We start from the raw sequence: 16,986 nt of genomic DNA, 5'->3' as shown, positions 1-16,986 counted from the left end.
GTCCCTCAACGTCCGCACTAGAATCAGAATCCTGAGATGCTACGTGCTCTCAACCCTTCTATATGGAGCAGAGGCGTGGACCCTTACCGACGCATCATGCAAGCGTGTGGATTTGAGATGTGGTGCTATCGGCGCATGCTTAGGATTTCGTGGGTGCATCGAGTGTCAAATGAGACTGTACTACATCGCATCAACAAGGAGTTGGAGTTTCTGGTAAATGTCAAACGAAGACAACTAGAATACTTCGGACACATCATGCCGAACGAGAAATACCGCCTACTCCAACTCATACTGCAGGGGAAAATAGAAGGCAGAAAATCAGCGGGACGCAGACGAATATCGTGGCTGCGAAATCTACGAACATGGACCAGATTGACGTCAACAGCTTTGTTCAGAACGGCAGTGAACAAAGTAATATGGATCAATGTGATAGCCAACATCCAAAGAGGATAGGCACTTTAAGAAGAAGAAGATCTAATGTCAATACTGATAGTGGTTTTCAAAATGAACTTCAAAATTATTTATCTATGCAAAGAGTGAAAAACAGATATTTTAGCATGGTGGCAGAGCCATAGTACCATATTCCCAGTGTTGTTAAAAATGGCTCATGATTTTTTTTTGCACCGGCTACTTTTGTTCCCGCAGAAAGGCTCTTTTCAAAGGCAGCACTGGTAATAAGGGAACACAGAAACCGGCTAAATTCAGAATCAGTAAGAAGTTTAATTTGTTTGAATTCCTGGATGGATGAATTTCCATAAGTTCATTTTTTAGTTCTAGTTGTTAATTCTTGTTAGTTTATTATGTTCTATTTTGGTTACCCGTTTGTTACTTTTATTTTTTATGGTATTTATTTTATTTTTTATTGTGGAAGATTGGTTGGAAAAGTTTGGATACAGGATGTACGGAAAGGTCATGCTAGAGTGAACTATTTGCGCTATTTAATAATAATAATAATAGTGCAGCATATTCGCATTTGATACTACTTTTTATTCGCGGAGCAATTTCGTGCAAGAAAAGTAGTAGCAAATAGCGCAAATAGCGTGCTCCACAAACCCACCATTAGTTTCAACTACCGTTAGTTTTTTTTTATAATACCATTATACCAATATAATTTTGTGTATATGTAATACCAATTACCAATATACGGTTTGTTGCCTCGACTTTATTTTATTTCATTCTCAACTCTAAAACACTGGCTATGATAGAAAAAAAATGGACACTGGTCAATATTAATGCCGGGTTTATACAACATTTGCATAAGTCGTAATCATAATCACAGTCTTAATCATCGTCATAATCACAACGCAATTTTAATGTGCATTTATAAAACATTTTCATAATCATAATTTTTATATCAGTGAAGTTGTTTAACATAATTGAAGGCTAAGTTCCTGGTAGATGTTAACAGGTTTATAAGAAGTGGATAGTTAACTTTTATGATTATGACTATGCTTGTGATTACGACTATGTAAATGTTGTATAAACCCGGCATAACTTGTGCAAAGGCCTAATTATCACTTAAAAAAATGTATCATTTCTAACTTTCAAGAAATCTTGAATTCAAGAAATCTTGCAAGACTCTTGAAATTTCTTGCATAATAAAGTCTTGAAAGTCATAAAATTTTGAAAGTCTTGTCTTGAATTTCTTGCAAGAGTCTTGGTCTTGCAAGACTTTTTCAAGACTCTTGTGCAACACTACATATAACTGCAAACACGCTTCCTAATTCTTCCCTAGTTGTCACCCGGTATGTTATTAGCTTCGTTACATTAATATAATCAATCGCTAAAATTTAAGTGTCCGATGTTTATGTTAAAGTTCCTTTAATATATTGTGAGACAAAGTACTAGTCTGAATAAAAATCGTTTGGCAAATTTCCATTGTTTATTGAAATATTTATATGCAACGTTTCGACTATTGCAATTTTTTCTAGTAGGTGAAAAGTCAATATACTATTATTATTTTTTTTTTCCTCTAAAACATATAATATATTACGTTTACATTTATAATATTTTACATTCAATTGCATTTTTTTTGTCACAAATAATTTTTGTTAGATTCCATTTTATATATTTATTTATTAACTTTTGGGATACAAACAGAACAAAGGTTCCATTACAGTATCCAATTTCAAATAAAAAAAAACGATTTCAAATAAAAAAAAACAGATTTGGTATGTTAGTATATGACATAAATTAGGATTGATTACTTATTCACTTATTCAATAATTATTTTCGATCACTTACTGTTTCACCAGAAATGACTACAAAGAATTTTGGTTTTTCGGGTTATTAGGCCGTCGTCGGTTAGAATTGCTTCCTAACGTTTCGCTAGCACGAGTGGCTAGCATCTTCAGAGGTGTGTTTGCTCCGATTGCTCACACTAGACTGATGCCTCCGCGTCGGCGTAGCGCGTATTTATGCGTCGGCGGAGGGGGCGTGGCTTGTTGGGTGGTAGTTCTTCCGTAACTGGTCTACTTCTCTGTGCTGCTACTTTGGTCCTAGATATAGCTGGATGCCAAATTCTGTTAAGGTAGAACGTTTCTTCCTTCCTGTTGAAATTATTTGGATGTTTGTGAATTTCAACAGCTTCTCTGACCAGACGAGGATGATATCCAGATGTTGTGGCAATGACTTTGGGTGTCTTTGAATTGGATTTTGTGGTCACCATCTCTTAGAGCATGTTCTGCTACGGCTGACTTCTCTGTTTACCCTAATCTGCAGTTTCTCTTGTGTTCCGTAAGTCTCGTTTCTACTGAGCGTTTGGTAATTCCAATATATACGCTACCGCAGGAACAAGGTATACGGTAGATCCCTGCAGAGGATAATGGTTCTCTTTTGTCTTTTGCTGGTCTTAAGCAGTCCCTTATTTTTCGGGTAGGTTTGTATATGGTTTTGATGTTATGCTTCTTGAGAACTTTACCAATCCTATCGGTGACCTGGGAAACATATGGAAGGAAGGCCTTATTAATGATGTTTTCCTGTTCATTGGCGTCAGGTCTCCTCTGCCTAGGTGCCAGCGCCGCCTTTATTTCTCTGTCATTATAGCCATTGGCAAGAAAGGCTTTATTTAAATGACTTAGTTCCTCTTGGATGTGTTCATTAGCACAGATACGTCTTGCCCTATTTGCTAATGTTCCGATAATCCCCTGTTTTTGGCTTGGATGGTGATTTGATAGTTTGTGTAAGTACCGGTCTGTATGAGTGGGTTTTCGATACACGGTGTGATCCAAAAGGTCGCCATTTCTCTTGACAAGCACATCGAGGAAGGCCAGTTGGTTGTTTACTTCGGTTTCCATGGTAAATTTTATGCTCGGGCTCTGCGAATTAAGGTGATGAAGGAAGTCATCTAGGCTGTCACGTCCATGTTTCCAAACCACAAATGTATCGTCCACATAACGAAACCATACAGCGGGCTTCAGAACGGATGACTCTAGCGCTTTTTCTTCAAATCTCTCCATAAAGAAATTAGCAATTATTGGGCTGATTGGGCTACCCATTGCGACACCTTCTGTTTGTTCGTAGTAATTGCCGTTCCATAAGAAATAGCTACCAGTCAGACACACTCGGAAGAGCTCCGCGATGTCAGGTGGGAATGATTCCTTGATTAGATCCATTGACTCGCCTAGGGGTACTCTCGTGAATAGAGATACCACATCGAAGCTTACCATGATGTCAGATGGTTCCAGTTTTATATCTTTTAGCTTTTGGACGAAATGCGTTGAGTCCTTCACATAAGAGTTTGTGTTGCCGACTTTCGGTTGTAGGATCGTAGTCAAGTATTTAGCTAAGTTGTAAGTAGGCGATCCTGGAGCACTCACTATCGGTCTAAGTGGGACACTAGCTTTATGAATTTTTGGTAGTCCATAAAGGCGTGGTGGTTGAGCTTCCGAGTTAATTAATTTTGATTTCAGATGTTCCGGGAGTGAGGAGGCCTTGATGAGTCTGTTGGTGTTTCTGACAATTAAGGCAGTAGGATCCTTCTTCAGTAACTTATAAGTCTGGGGCTCCAGTAGATCCTCGATTTTGGACCTATAATCCTCAGACTTCATTACTACCGTAGCATTCCCCTTGTCTGCCGGTAAGACCAGAATGTCCTTGTCAGCATTCAGCGATTTTAGAGCCTGATGTTCTTCCCTAGACAGATTACTTTTTGGAGCCTTAGCAGTTCTCAATATGTTGACCGTTTCAAATCGGATTTCGTCTGCGATACTGTTAGGAAGGTTACGTATGGCAGCTTCTGTTCCGGCAATAATGTCTTCCACTGGAACCACTTTCGGTGTTATGGCAAAGTTTCCTCCCTTCGCTAATAATGTTACTTCTGATGTCGTAAGGGTCTTATCTGTGAGATTCACCACGGTTCGAGCAGGTTCAAGAGATATCCTATATTCCGGCTTGGTTTTTGGTTGCAGTTTTTCATATTTGATCTTCTGGCGAGCTGATGTTCTTTCCAATTCATTTTGCATATTTTGGTATGTTATTCCGTCAATCTTGTCCCAGTCTACAGGTTGCATGTTGGCGGTAAGGATATAAAATAGGTCGATCAATTCCCTGTCTACCTTTGCTAAGTCTCGTCTAGATGTATGAATCCTCTCACGAAGAAAATTATGGAACAGTAGGAACGAGACTTACGGAACACAAGAGAAACTGCAGATTAGGGCAAACAGAGAAGTCAGCCGTAGCAGAACATGCTCTAAGAGATGGTGACCACAAAATCCAATTCGAAGACACCCAAGTCATTGCCACAACATCTGGATATCATCCTCGTCTGGTCAGGGAAGCTGTTGAAATTCACAAACATCCAAATAATTTCAACAGGAAGGAAGAAACTTTCTACCTTAACAGAATCTGGCATCCAGCTATATCTAGGACCAAAGTAGCAGCACAGAGAAGTAGACCAGTTACGGAAGAACTACCACCCGAACAAGCCACGCCCCCTCCGCCGACGCATAAATACGCGCTACGCCGACGCGGAGGCATCAGTCTAGTGTGAGCAATCGGAGCAAACACACCTCTGAAGATGCTAGCCACTCGTGCTAGCGAAACGTTAGGAAGCAATTCTAACCGACGACGGCCTAATAACCCGAAAAACCAAAATTCTTCAAACGATGGCCGCGAAAGCCTAAACTACTACAATGACTACAAATTTCGATTTTTAAATGACACCTTTGGTATTTTTTTACTTCATTTGATAGAAAACGACATTCTGAATAGAATTACATACCATATGTCAACTTTTGACATTTTCGATTAAAAAAAATTGCATTTTAAATTTTAAATTAGAGTGCCATGGCAATAAATATAACGACAATTTGACTCGAAATAGCAAGTGTGTGGTACCAAATTATTCGTAAAAAAATTCTTTTTCCAAATATGCTAATGATCCACCCTCGTTCCATTTGGAAAAATTGAGATATGATTAAAAATACGATATGGGCATCTTTTAATCGGCCAAGGCAAGATAAGAAAAACATTAGACGATCAAATCTATTTTTCCAAGGCTCCTTGATTAAAAATTAGTGTTTTTAATACAGCCATGGCACTCTAGATTAAAATTTTTTGATACGTTTTGTTAGAACAAGTAAGACCGATAGAAAAAATTTTAGGTGGCAGTTGTATCGCTCAAGCCACCTGTGCAAATCTTATTTGTGCAGGTATATCGGCACGTATGTGAGAAGATCCTGCGCAAACTTCGAAGCCTGAACCTATGTATGCTCGTTCATATTTTTGTTTTTTTTTTCAATTTGTACATATTTTCGGTCCGTAGATTAGATATTTTCAGTTTATTATTAATTTATTAACTGGAATCAAAATTTGCCGATTTGTAGTAAACAGTTTTTATACCAACTTACTGAATTGTATAAAATCATGCCAAGTAGACGGAAAATAATAAATAAGGATTATTGTGACAGGAATAAAAAAATCCGAAGCTTATGAACACTTCATATACTAGAAAAATTAAAGAGATTTAATTGGAAGCAGTTTTTAAAAATATTTAATAATTGAAGAAGTTCTGTTAGAAACAACTATACATAGTAATAAAACTAGCCAAACTGGCCTGCACAATCAATCTGTGCTAAAGAACTGAGCGCATATGGGGGATCTTATACATGACAATTTTGCTAAAGATGATAAGCGCAGATCAGATGATTTGCGCAGTCTAATTGTCACTAATTAAAAAAATAACTATTTGTTATTAATAACTATTATACGTATATTAACTAATAGTTATTTCTGATAAATCATTAGTTTTTTTGAAAAAAAATCTTTACGTTTAATGTTTAATCTAAATGTTAATATAATTAAATAAATCTATTGTGCTACCAAGTAGACAAAATATTTTACTTATTTCAATTTCAGATTGATAGGTGTTTTGTTTATTAAATCTAAACCAAACATCAGATTTAATCCCTTTTTCAGTCGTTATTGCTACGTTTACGAACCTGAAATCGAATGGCGTCTCTTACTGCTGCCTCTCTGCAGGATATGGTTGTAAATGCTCATCGCCATACCACTCACTGTAAGCCCCATGCGAGATATATCACATTAATGGCACATTCATAACATACATTCCACGACAAAGGCTTTATGTTTCGCATTCTAGACATACGCGTAGTGTATAGATCAAAACAGGTCCGAAACTCGGTTTCGAGTATCTTTGTTTAACCTCCACAGGCAACATTATCCTTCTTTTGAGCCTTTGTCGAAGAATTTCTTTACATAATTTATGTACAACAAAATTACATACATATTTTCTTAGTATTTGTTAAAATGTTAGTAAAGAATGGATGAAAAAAATTAAGTTGATGTAAAATTAATTATCAAGCAACATAATGAGTAGCTGTAATGGAATAGCTCAAAATGTTGAAATATTATTATGAGGTATACACCAAACAATGAATATTACAGATTATTATTGCTACTTAATCTGATTTAATTGAGTTTTGAAATATAGAAAGAATTAACGTTTGAAGCAGCAACAATATCGGTAATGGCAACGAATAACATTAAACCAAAAAATAACTTGCTGAAGCATCTCTATGTACACCTAAGTAATAAAAAAATAAACCATACCAGTAGTAGAAGTGGTAGTGGTGGTTACTGGAGAGGTGACGTTACTTTCGGACGTAGTGCCATCTAGAAGTTAATTAAATAGTTTATTAAATTATTTGGTTAAGGAAAGACATTGTTAAAACAGAAAATATTATGTCACATGGGGTTTGTGGTTGTGTTCTAATTTAATGTGTTGGTAGGCATGGTTGATTTGATAACTTTTGTTTTTTTTTATCTGTGTAATTATGATTGTCGACATCGTATAAATTAGTTACTATAAATTATAAAATATTCATTCGCATGGTACATATATCGGTATATCTCACTTAGCAAAGTTTTAAATTGTAGAATAGTTATCAGCTATTTCATTTCTCAATATGTAATATTGATCTTTATGTTAATGCTATTATTGAATCAGCATTTCTTACTTTGAAATTTTATGAAAACCTCAAGGAAAACACTATTCGTAATAAATTAAAATAATAATTTTGAACTAATAAGTATTGTTTGATATCATATAACGTAAAAAATGCAAGACTGCAAGAGTCTTGTGTGCTTGGTCTTGCAGATCAAACGCTAGTCTTGGTCTTGCATTTTGTGCAAGACCGCAAGGCCGATACCAGTTTTGCTCATCACTATCCATAAAATATAAATATGAAAAAGAATATATGCCTGTATTTTTCTTTGAATAAAGTATGGAAAGTTCTTGTATCAAAAGAATGTATCAAAGAAGAAAGTTATTCAGAATTCGATCTCACGTCTATATGGTAATTTTCAGAAATATAAGAACAAGAATTTTCAAAGAAAAAGAAGTTTTTTTTAAACTACCATTTTTAAAGGATTTAAAAAATATATGTTTTTCCTATAAATAGCAGATAATAAAGCGAATCTGGCGAATCATAGCCCTTAATGCGATAGATAATACAGACAAAATATATACGAAATAAAAATCCAAAGAAACGAAAGAGGAAAATTCCTCTATCCAAGAGGAAAAGTTGTGTTGGTAAAGTTTTTTTTCTTTAGGCTATTGCAAGTTCGTTGTTCAGAAGATTAACTTTATTATTTCCTTCGAGATTCATTAAAGGATAGTAAGAAAATAGAATTAAGAATTGATTAAATTATTAAATTCATTTTATTTATAAAAAAATACTATTTTTACTAAAATGACTGAAGAAATAGTATCAAATCTAGACAGAAATGATCTCAATTTAAATATCCCGCCTTGTAAGTCTATTTTTGTAGATTCCCGATAGATGAATGCCCAAAATTTGTTCGAGTTTTATTCTATTGAGTGTACGTTACTCTATTAGTACGTTATTATACGTACTAATATAGTAACGTTTGTGTAAGTATACGTATACGTTTTGTACTATCTTTTGTACTGCGATGTAAAGACGGATTTGATGCATCCGTTAAGGCGGAGTCTCATGCATCCGAAATTCGATGGTACGACATCCGAAATTTGAAGTTATCGTGTGAAATAAAAAAAGCCTGTCACATATATCCGAAAGTTCGTTCCGAAATATGACAGTTTTGACATTTAGACCTGTCATTCCTATGTATTATTGGAGAAACACTTATAAAAATAACTTCCTCGCCAAATATCCCGAAATTGCCCACTTCCCACTAAACTTGATTTTAAAAACCAATGTTTTCAAAAAAAGTGAGGTTAAAAAACACACGATACCGTACAAAAGTTAAACAAAATTTAACTTTATACGACGTATAAAGTTAAATTTTGTTTAACTTTTAGTTAAAAATATCGGATAAAAATTGGTGTCAAAATATTTCGACCAATAGGAGCACCGTCGGATCGTCGTGTCATCGGATTCCGGATGCATGAGACTCCGGCTTTATACGTTGATACGACCATCCGACGGAGCTCCGATTAATCATTGGCATTTTCGGGCTTCTTTTCACCTAAATTTTTTTAAGCGCTGTTCGTGAAAGTTAAAAATTTAAATTATCGTACGATAATGGATATTTTGACAACTGTAATCTAACCGTTCTTTTTGTTGACAAATTTACTACATTTATTCCTATCAGGAAGTGGATATTCTCTTCCAGCTTATATAAAATTTTACATTTTAAAGAATGGGTAACAAATTAATAAAGTGATATGGAAATGGAAACAAAAAATGATTGGGAATTGTCAAATACTCTTAACCAATCACAAGCAGTATGTCAATAAAATGAATATCGTAATTGTGTCAAGCAACTTTAGGAGCGATCAACTCATAACCATCAATTTGAAGTTGGTTAAAGAATGCATAGAGTAGCTGAACAATTTACAAAGAAGATAAAGTCTTCCTGCTCTGGGTGCCAGCGTACAAGGTAATGAAAAAGGAAACGAATTAGCTAGAAAAGGAGCAGACACTCCATTAACTGAACTAGAACCGTTCAGCTTCCCAAATGGAAACCAACTTAAAACGGAACTTATGAACCTGGAAGACTCCATCCGTAACCAGGAATGGGAATCCTCCAACCCTCCAACGGTCTAAGACACTCGAGGAAATTTTATTATTAGAACGTACGATATTGATTTAAGTAACCACAATTTTCGGATTGTTAAGGGGTTTTTAACAGGACACTGCCTCCGCAATCAACACCTCAGTAGATTGAAGCTAAGAAACAACCACGAATTCACAGATCACAGATTCTGTGACGAAAATGGGGAAACACCAGAACACTTTATCACTGAGTGCGTCAAGACGACAACCATTCGTGCCATAAAAGAGAGAATTAAGGCATTACTCACAGACACGGGAATACTCAAATCTCGGATACTAGATAACTGGGATACGGATACCTAGTTCTCTGTCATACTCAGACAGTCACGACTCAAATTGTGCGGGTTTCATATCAAAAATAATTACAATGTTTAGTTACAGTAGTGATGATGATATAATTATTCAATATTATTATTACCGTCCCAGAAGAAAAATAGTGAGAAAATACTGTTTACATCCTTATATCAAAAAAAATATTACATCCTTAAAGGAACAGAAGAAGCCTTTCAGTTTATAATTAAATAATACAGGAAATTTTTCCACTTCGCCCACAAACTTCACATTAAACGCTTGTTCGCTCACAACGCCGACGGAGAGGAGGATACTAAAATGCTAAGCAACTGGGCTACTCAGCGACCGGCGTGTGTCCCGAGGTTCCTAGTCTCTGCGTAGCGCCGCGATCAAGTCTTCACGACTGGAGTTTCTCCGTCTGAGCGCCACCACATAATAACATATAACGCGTTTCCAAGTCGCCGAGTATCCCAGTCCTTTCGAGATTTGAGTATCCCCGTGTGAGTAGTGCCTAACCTCTGTATAACTGTCTCAGATACTGGCTTTTGTCAAATCCCTGTAGCTCTGATACTGTATAATGAGTTGTAATTAAAGGTATCGTCGAGACTCGTCTGGGAATGCATAGATTAATTGGGAGCTCTGGCTGGAAGGAACAGAATTAAATTATTCTGGGTGCCGGCCCAGAGCGGCATCCAAGGCAATGAAAAAGCCGATGAGCTAGCTAGGCAAGGATCATCGGCATCCTCTCTTGGCCCAGAGCCAGTACTGGGAATACCCAAATGTATGGCCCGTAGTGCACTAAAACTCTGGATCAGGGAAAAGCAGAATGTCCACTGGAGAAACAGATAGGGGCACAGGCACAGCAAGGATTTTATCCAAGGACCTAGCTCTAAAACCCTAAAAGAACTGCTAACACTAGCAGGAATATAGTGCGGATGACAACAGGCCTCTTGACAGGACACATGGCTGTCAAGTGTTACCTGAACAAGCTCAACCTGTATCAAGGAAGTCTTTGCTGCAGACTGCGATAAAGATGCTGAAACAGCGGAGCACATAATATGTCTGCGAGGCTCTGGATCGCAAGCGACACTTTTTATTTGGGAAAATTAGACTAGAATCGGAGGAATTATGCTCCCATCCTATCAAGAACCTGCATAAGTTAGTACAGGGTACATGAATAGCAGAATGGGTGCAGATATAGAAAGGGGACAAACACAATAGGCCTCACAGGTCGCAGTGTTCAGAGTCATCTGCAGTCCTGCAGAGGACGGTCCCTTGTTACTAAAAAAAGCCTTGACACTGTATGATGAGTTATAATTCAAGAAAAGGGTCAAAATAGATCTATAAGGTTGCGGTGATTAACTTTCTTCCCATACACCATACAAGCTACAATCTAATCGTATTTTCGGTTATCGGACGCCTGAAAATCCTGCTTGAATAGGCGCCTAGGCGCAGCCCGGCCCTGCAAACCCGTGTCTGTGTTATCCACGTGCCGACTGACGTCAACGCCGCCCCGCGCCGCCCGAACGGTATCGCACAGCTCAGCGTCTGGACTGGGAAAATTGTACGTACGTGTCGTTGCAGATTCGGTTATTTTCATATTAATGCCGTCGCTGCAAGTCTACCGTGGAATTTACAAACAACCGCCGCCGACGTGAAATACGTCTGTGTGTGTGCGAGCGCGAATATATGATCGTATTAAATGATACGGACGGGCGGAAAAAGTCAATGGGACGTAGACACAACATTGTATCGAATAACTGAAAGAGGATACACTACACGTATTTAAGTTCAAAAACACTGCCCTGTCGCGCCTTTTAATTATGACAGGATTCAGAAAATTTGTAAAAATTATTATTATTCCTGTATACACGTAGTACTATGGTTTTAACACCTTAAAGTAGAATTCAAAAACCTGGAAGACTCCATCCGTAACTTGCCGTAACCAGGATGGGAATCCTGCAACGGTCTGACACTCGCAGACTTACGACCGAGAAAAATGAATGATTTTCCTTGATTTAAGTAAGACAAATCTTCAGATTGTTACGGGATTTTTTACAGAACACTGTCTCCTCAATGAACCATGAACACCTCAGTAGATTGAAACTAAGAAACAACGGCGAATGCAGATTCTGTGGCAAAAATGGGGGAACACTACAACACCTCATCACTGAGTGTGCCGAGATGACAACCATTCGTGCCATAAACTTTGGTACGACTGATATCGCAGATGGAGAACTAACCTCTGTAAAACCGTCTAAGATACTGGATTTTGTCAAAGCTCTGAGACTGTATGATGAGTTAAATCTCAAGAAAGGGGGACACAATAGGTCTATAAGAATGGTTAGTTTTCCCCTCTCCCATACAATCTACAGTAGAGAAATTCATGCTCGAGGTTATAGCTTATAAGGGATAGAATTCGGAACGAGAAAATCAGGACAGGAACGTCTGTTACAGACATTTTCAGAAGAACAGCTCAAATGGCAATGGGCTGGACATATAGTCTATCAACCTCCAGAACTATGAACACACAATATTATATGGCTTGTCGACCAAAGTTAAACAAAAGGATTATTGGAAGATCTACGAAAAGATGGCGCGAAACAGAGAAGTTGGATGGAATCTGCCCTGAACAGAACGACATAAAAAGGGTTCGAAGAGGCTTATATCCAGGAGTAGATTATGACTACAGGCTAAAGGAGAATATACCGTGCTGGCAACTGTTACTTTTGGGTCGGTATTTACATGTGTGGAAGTAAATCGCATAGGGATCTTATTAAGTCGGAGTGAGAGAAATAAAGTAAAGTAAAATCACAATCGCAAACCGCTAATTTTTAAAAGACTTTCTTTTTGAAAAGATAAAATCATTAGATATGTTTCTGAGCATCTGAAATGGAAATTATAAGGACATCGTTAGGGTGTCCATTTTTCTTATAACGAGAAAACGTCAGTAATCGCTATAATTTATGCACTCAACTTTTTAACACATAACACGCCATAACTTAAGAACCACTTTAGATACTGAAAGTTTTTTTATTTTGAAGATGGGAATTTTATATACTAATAAACGATAGTCGAAGCACAATTACAATCTTCCATCAAAACTGCCGCACAGGGATTGGTTGTTACTAGAAGCAAAATGCTTCGTTATTTACCAGATAATAGTTTTAAGAAATAAGATGGCATCTTTTTTACAGAAAAAAACTATAATCATAACGTATTTCATAATTTCTTGAATTTACCAATAGGTAACAACACTAGACACAAATTTCAAATTATGTAATAAAAAATTATTTCGAATATGATTACGGTAGGGTTGCCAACCGTCCTCTATACCAGAGGACAGTCCTCTTTTTGATCTCACTGTCCTCTTTTCTCTCGCGCATTGAAGAAGTCCTCTTTCTTACATACCAAACTCAAAATCTAAAAAACATATCACCACCAGGCTTTAAAAAATTATTAATCTGTGTCTTTTGCTACTCCCACAAGTTTTGAGTATAAAATGTTGAAGAAAGTCTATCAATGGCATACCGTTGGCATAATTTTTTGGTAAATACTAGTCATTTGGGAAGGTTTCAAAAAATGTTTCGCCTGTGCCTCTTTTTTACCCTCTGGTCCTTAATTTTTTATTTTGAATGTTGGCAACCCTAGACTACGGTTCCGCAAAAGTAATAGCAAAAATACAACTCAGCAGCAGTTACAATTCCCTCTTTATTCCAATACTCTCCAATACTGATTTATTTTGCTGCATCCAGTTGATTGTCAGCAATATAGTTCCGCGTATAGTACCATCCGAACCTACTCATCTTTATTTCAAATATTTTTGTTTATATTGTTCTTTTCGATTTTTTTCTGATGCCTTCACCTCGAATGTATTGTTTTGATTGTGTCGCTTCACACTTCACACCAACACTTACAACGTCTCCATTCCTCGCCAATTAGCTGTGTTTCCGTAAATATTTAATTTGGAGCGTGGGCGATCGATAATCCTGTCTGGGCCACAACCGAGTGCCCTAAATTCGGGCGAGTTTACGCTACGTCGAGGTGGCGTGGCCGCTCGCCTAGATGACCGCGACGCGTACTCTCACGGCGGAGTATCGATTCACACGGTCTTCAATTAGTCGCCCTTTCAGGAATATCTCGCGCCAAATTAACCATTTCCACATCGTTTATCGATCAATCAACCTATTTAATTTTTTCAACAGAATATCCACCACTTTTACCATTGGCGTAGCTATGTTTTGATTTACGATGGGGCAAAAAGAAAAGTTAGCCACCAGGGTGTAAATGTTTAAATCAACTTGATTTAAATCAAAGGATTTTTCAAGTGAAACTTCTTTACGCGCGTTGGGAGTAAAAAATCAATGCCGTGACACGACACGCGATACGCCACGCGAGAGGAAAAGTGGTAAAGACAGCCTACGCTTAGAAAAAATCGTCCGATTTAAATGAAATTTGGTATGTCGATAGATTGAAACAAGGCCAACTTGACCGTGTACGACATTTGTCACTGTGACAGTTAGTTTTAACGTAAGAAACGTCAAAAGTTGATGTCGTCTGATCGCGACCAAATTTGGTGGGTAGGCTATGGAGCGACGGTGCATGCGACGTTTCCTTTACATCCTCATCAGAGTGGGACTAAGGATTTGATATTGAAGAAAAAGATGGGAACCAAAGATCTGAAACAAGGGTGCTGTATTTCACCAACACTGTTCAAGATCTATCTCGAACAAGTTCTCAAAGGCTGGAAGCAAAAACGTAGAAATATGGGTGTACCCATAGGGGATAACATGCTCTACACACTGTGCTTCGCGGACGATCAGGTGCTCATAGCACAAGATTACGATGACATAAATTATATGACACCTAAGCTTGTAGAAGAATATCAGAAATGGAGACTCGAGATCAATACTAACAAAACAGAATATTATGTGAATCGGAGGAGAACTAATACTGGAAGAAGGGAAGAAAATGAAGTGCTGTACAAAATACAAATATTTGGGTATGGAAATCACAAATGATGGACTGTTGGATACAACAATTAAAGAACGAAACCAACTTGGGAGGAATGTTATCACGGTATTAAATGGGATACTGTGATACAGAGCATAAACAGCAGGAACAAAACATTAATATAATAATACCATCATCAAGAGTATAACCACATACAGCTGTGAGTGTAGCCAATTAAGGAAACAACAAAACGAATCCTGAAAGCTACAGAGATGGATTTTTGGAGGGGAGTAGCAGGCAAATCAAGACTCGAACAAATAACTAATAAACGCATAAGAGAGATTATGGAAGTTAAAAAGATAAAAGATAAAAAAAGATAAAGAACAAATCCCTTAATTTAATACTTTTTCAACATTTCAACCTACACTTTTTCAAACATATCCTTCAAATCCTTCAATTTCATAGTTGTTTTTTTAAGAACTAGAGATCTATTTGAAATTTATACAGAACTCACTTTCTAGTTAATTTTTTCGAAAAAAAGCGTGCAAGCTTTTTCTGTGAGAGACGTTAAATTTCATCACGTATCGTATTTTTTTCATAAATCTCTAATTTGACGACGGCGTATACGAATTTAATTAAATCCAAAAAATTTGTTATTCTGAAAACGCGAATAATACGATTGGACTGGTATGTCAATATAAAGTGTTATTCCACTGCGAAAAGGTCCCCAAATCTTATTAAACTTGTTGAATGGTAGAGTGAAAACAAGAAGGGCGAATTTTCCTCTAGAAATGGAAAAGGAGGGTTTTCGCACGACCAGTAGGCGTTGCAAATGGATATTCATAAAGTTCACGCAAAGTTCAGAACCCAGAACCGTATTTGGCAAAAAAATATTAAAAACTACGGTATGGGAATGAGACTGAGGAAGTACAAGGTTATGTGAGGGCGGGAGTGAGCTTTGCTTATCGTGTTTCTTATAATTTTTAATGAATATTCTTTTTCTCTAAATTAATATTCTTTGGACGTTTTTTAATTTAAATATATATAATATCGTAACTTTGAGGAGTATACAGATATGTTTTCTTCTTGGTCGACGGGCTAAAATTAGTAATAAAAATATCCAGGGTCGTTTTTAAGAAAAGAAAGTTGATTCAAATAGATGTATAAGGAAATAAAAATGAGAGATCTTTTTTTTAATAATCTTCAGAATTTTTAAACTGTTATGGTGGGATTTTGATCAGCATGAAAAAAATTGTTTTTTCTAGTTTACGAGATGAAGCTAGGGGTTGCCAGATTGTTGTACTCAAATTCCGGGAGAGCAAAAAAAGTGAGAGCAAAAGAATAGGCGACACGACGCTCTCAAAAATAGACATCACCATCCCGTAGTAGTGTATGGAAACTAAATTAAAACATATTATAGTATTTTAGTCAAAACATGTTTTATTGACACAAGGACAAAGGAAGATAGTTATATATAATTACCAAAATAACACAAATGAAGCTAAATAATTAGATAAAAATGAACGAAGCTAAATTGAAACATTTGATGATAACTAAGCATAAGTGTGTATTTTTTTACTTTGTAAACTTCATAACATTCATCATCATCATCATTTTCCGCTTATTTAACCATTTCCAATTATGGTTTAGTCTCACGCATATATTTAGGTACTCTTTTTGTAGTTGAGCCCATTCTTGTCTATTGTTGGCTTTGTTATCGTTGCTAATTTCCTAATATCATATCCATCTCAGTTTCGGTCTTTTTCTAGGCCTCTCGTGGGTATCATCTGTTGTCGGATCTTCTTGCCAAGTATCCTGCCCATTGCCACTTGAGGGATTTGATTCTATCGATGAGATCTATTACCTGGGTCTTTTGTTGTATCCACTCTGTTATTTTACGATCTCTCTTGGTTATTCCCAGTATATTTCGTGCAGTAGAAACTGCAGTATCGACCTGCAGTTTCCTTGTGATGTCCGTTTTAAGTGTCCAGGTTTCGCATGCATAGGTCATGACTGGTAGTACACACTGGTCAAATGTTTTCTTCTTTAGATAGAGTGGCATTCTAGATTTTAATATGATTAAGTTTCTTCCATAAGTACGCTATGCTAACTTAATTCTTCTGTTGATTTCTGGTAGTAAAGATCCCGAGATGTGTATTAGTTGTCCCAAATATATATATTC

At 36.8% G+C, this 16,986-nt stretch overlaps 1 protein-coding gene across 7 annotated transcripts in view; it reads right to left on the bottom strand.

The window, feature by feature from the left end:
* The window catches only part of LOC115879307 (insulin receptor substrate 1), a 205,095-nt gene that overhangs the window by 34,317 nt on the left and 153,792 nt on the right, over nt 1–16,986 (bottom strand). For 3 of the 7 annotated variants that reach the window (XM_030896056.1, XM_030896060.1, XM_030896057.1), the window contains 2 exons: nt 7,072–7,134; nt 6,441–6,515 (listed from right to left, as the gene is read on the bottom strand). The exons of 2 other annotated variants lie outside the window; for them this stretch is intronic. In XM_030896056.1, the coding sequence (XP_030751916.1) occupies nt 6,441–6,515; nt 7,072–7,134 (138 nt within the window). The remainder of the gene's footprint in view (nt 1–6,440; nt 6,516–7,071; nt 7,135–16,986) is intronic. 2 more of the 7 variants (XM_030896058.1, XM_030896061.1) reach the window with 1 other exon arrangement.

This window comes from Sitophilus oryzae, unplaced genomic scaffold (assembly GCF_002938485.1).
Source record: "Sitophilus oryzae breed Bouriz unplaced genomic scaffold, Soryzae_2.0 scaffold_1576_pilon_pilon, whole genome shotgun sequence".
Taxonomy (NCBI): domain Eukaryota; kingdom Metazoa; phylum Arthropoda; class Insecta; order Coleoptera; family Curculionidae; genus Sitophilus; species Sitophilus oryzae.
Note: the sequence above shows the minus strand (reverse complement) of the source record. Positions and strands in the feature narration are given on the sequence as shown.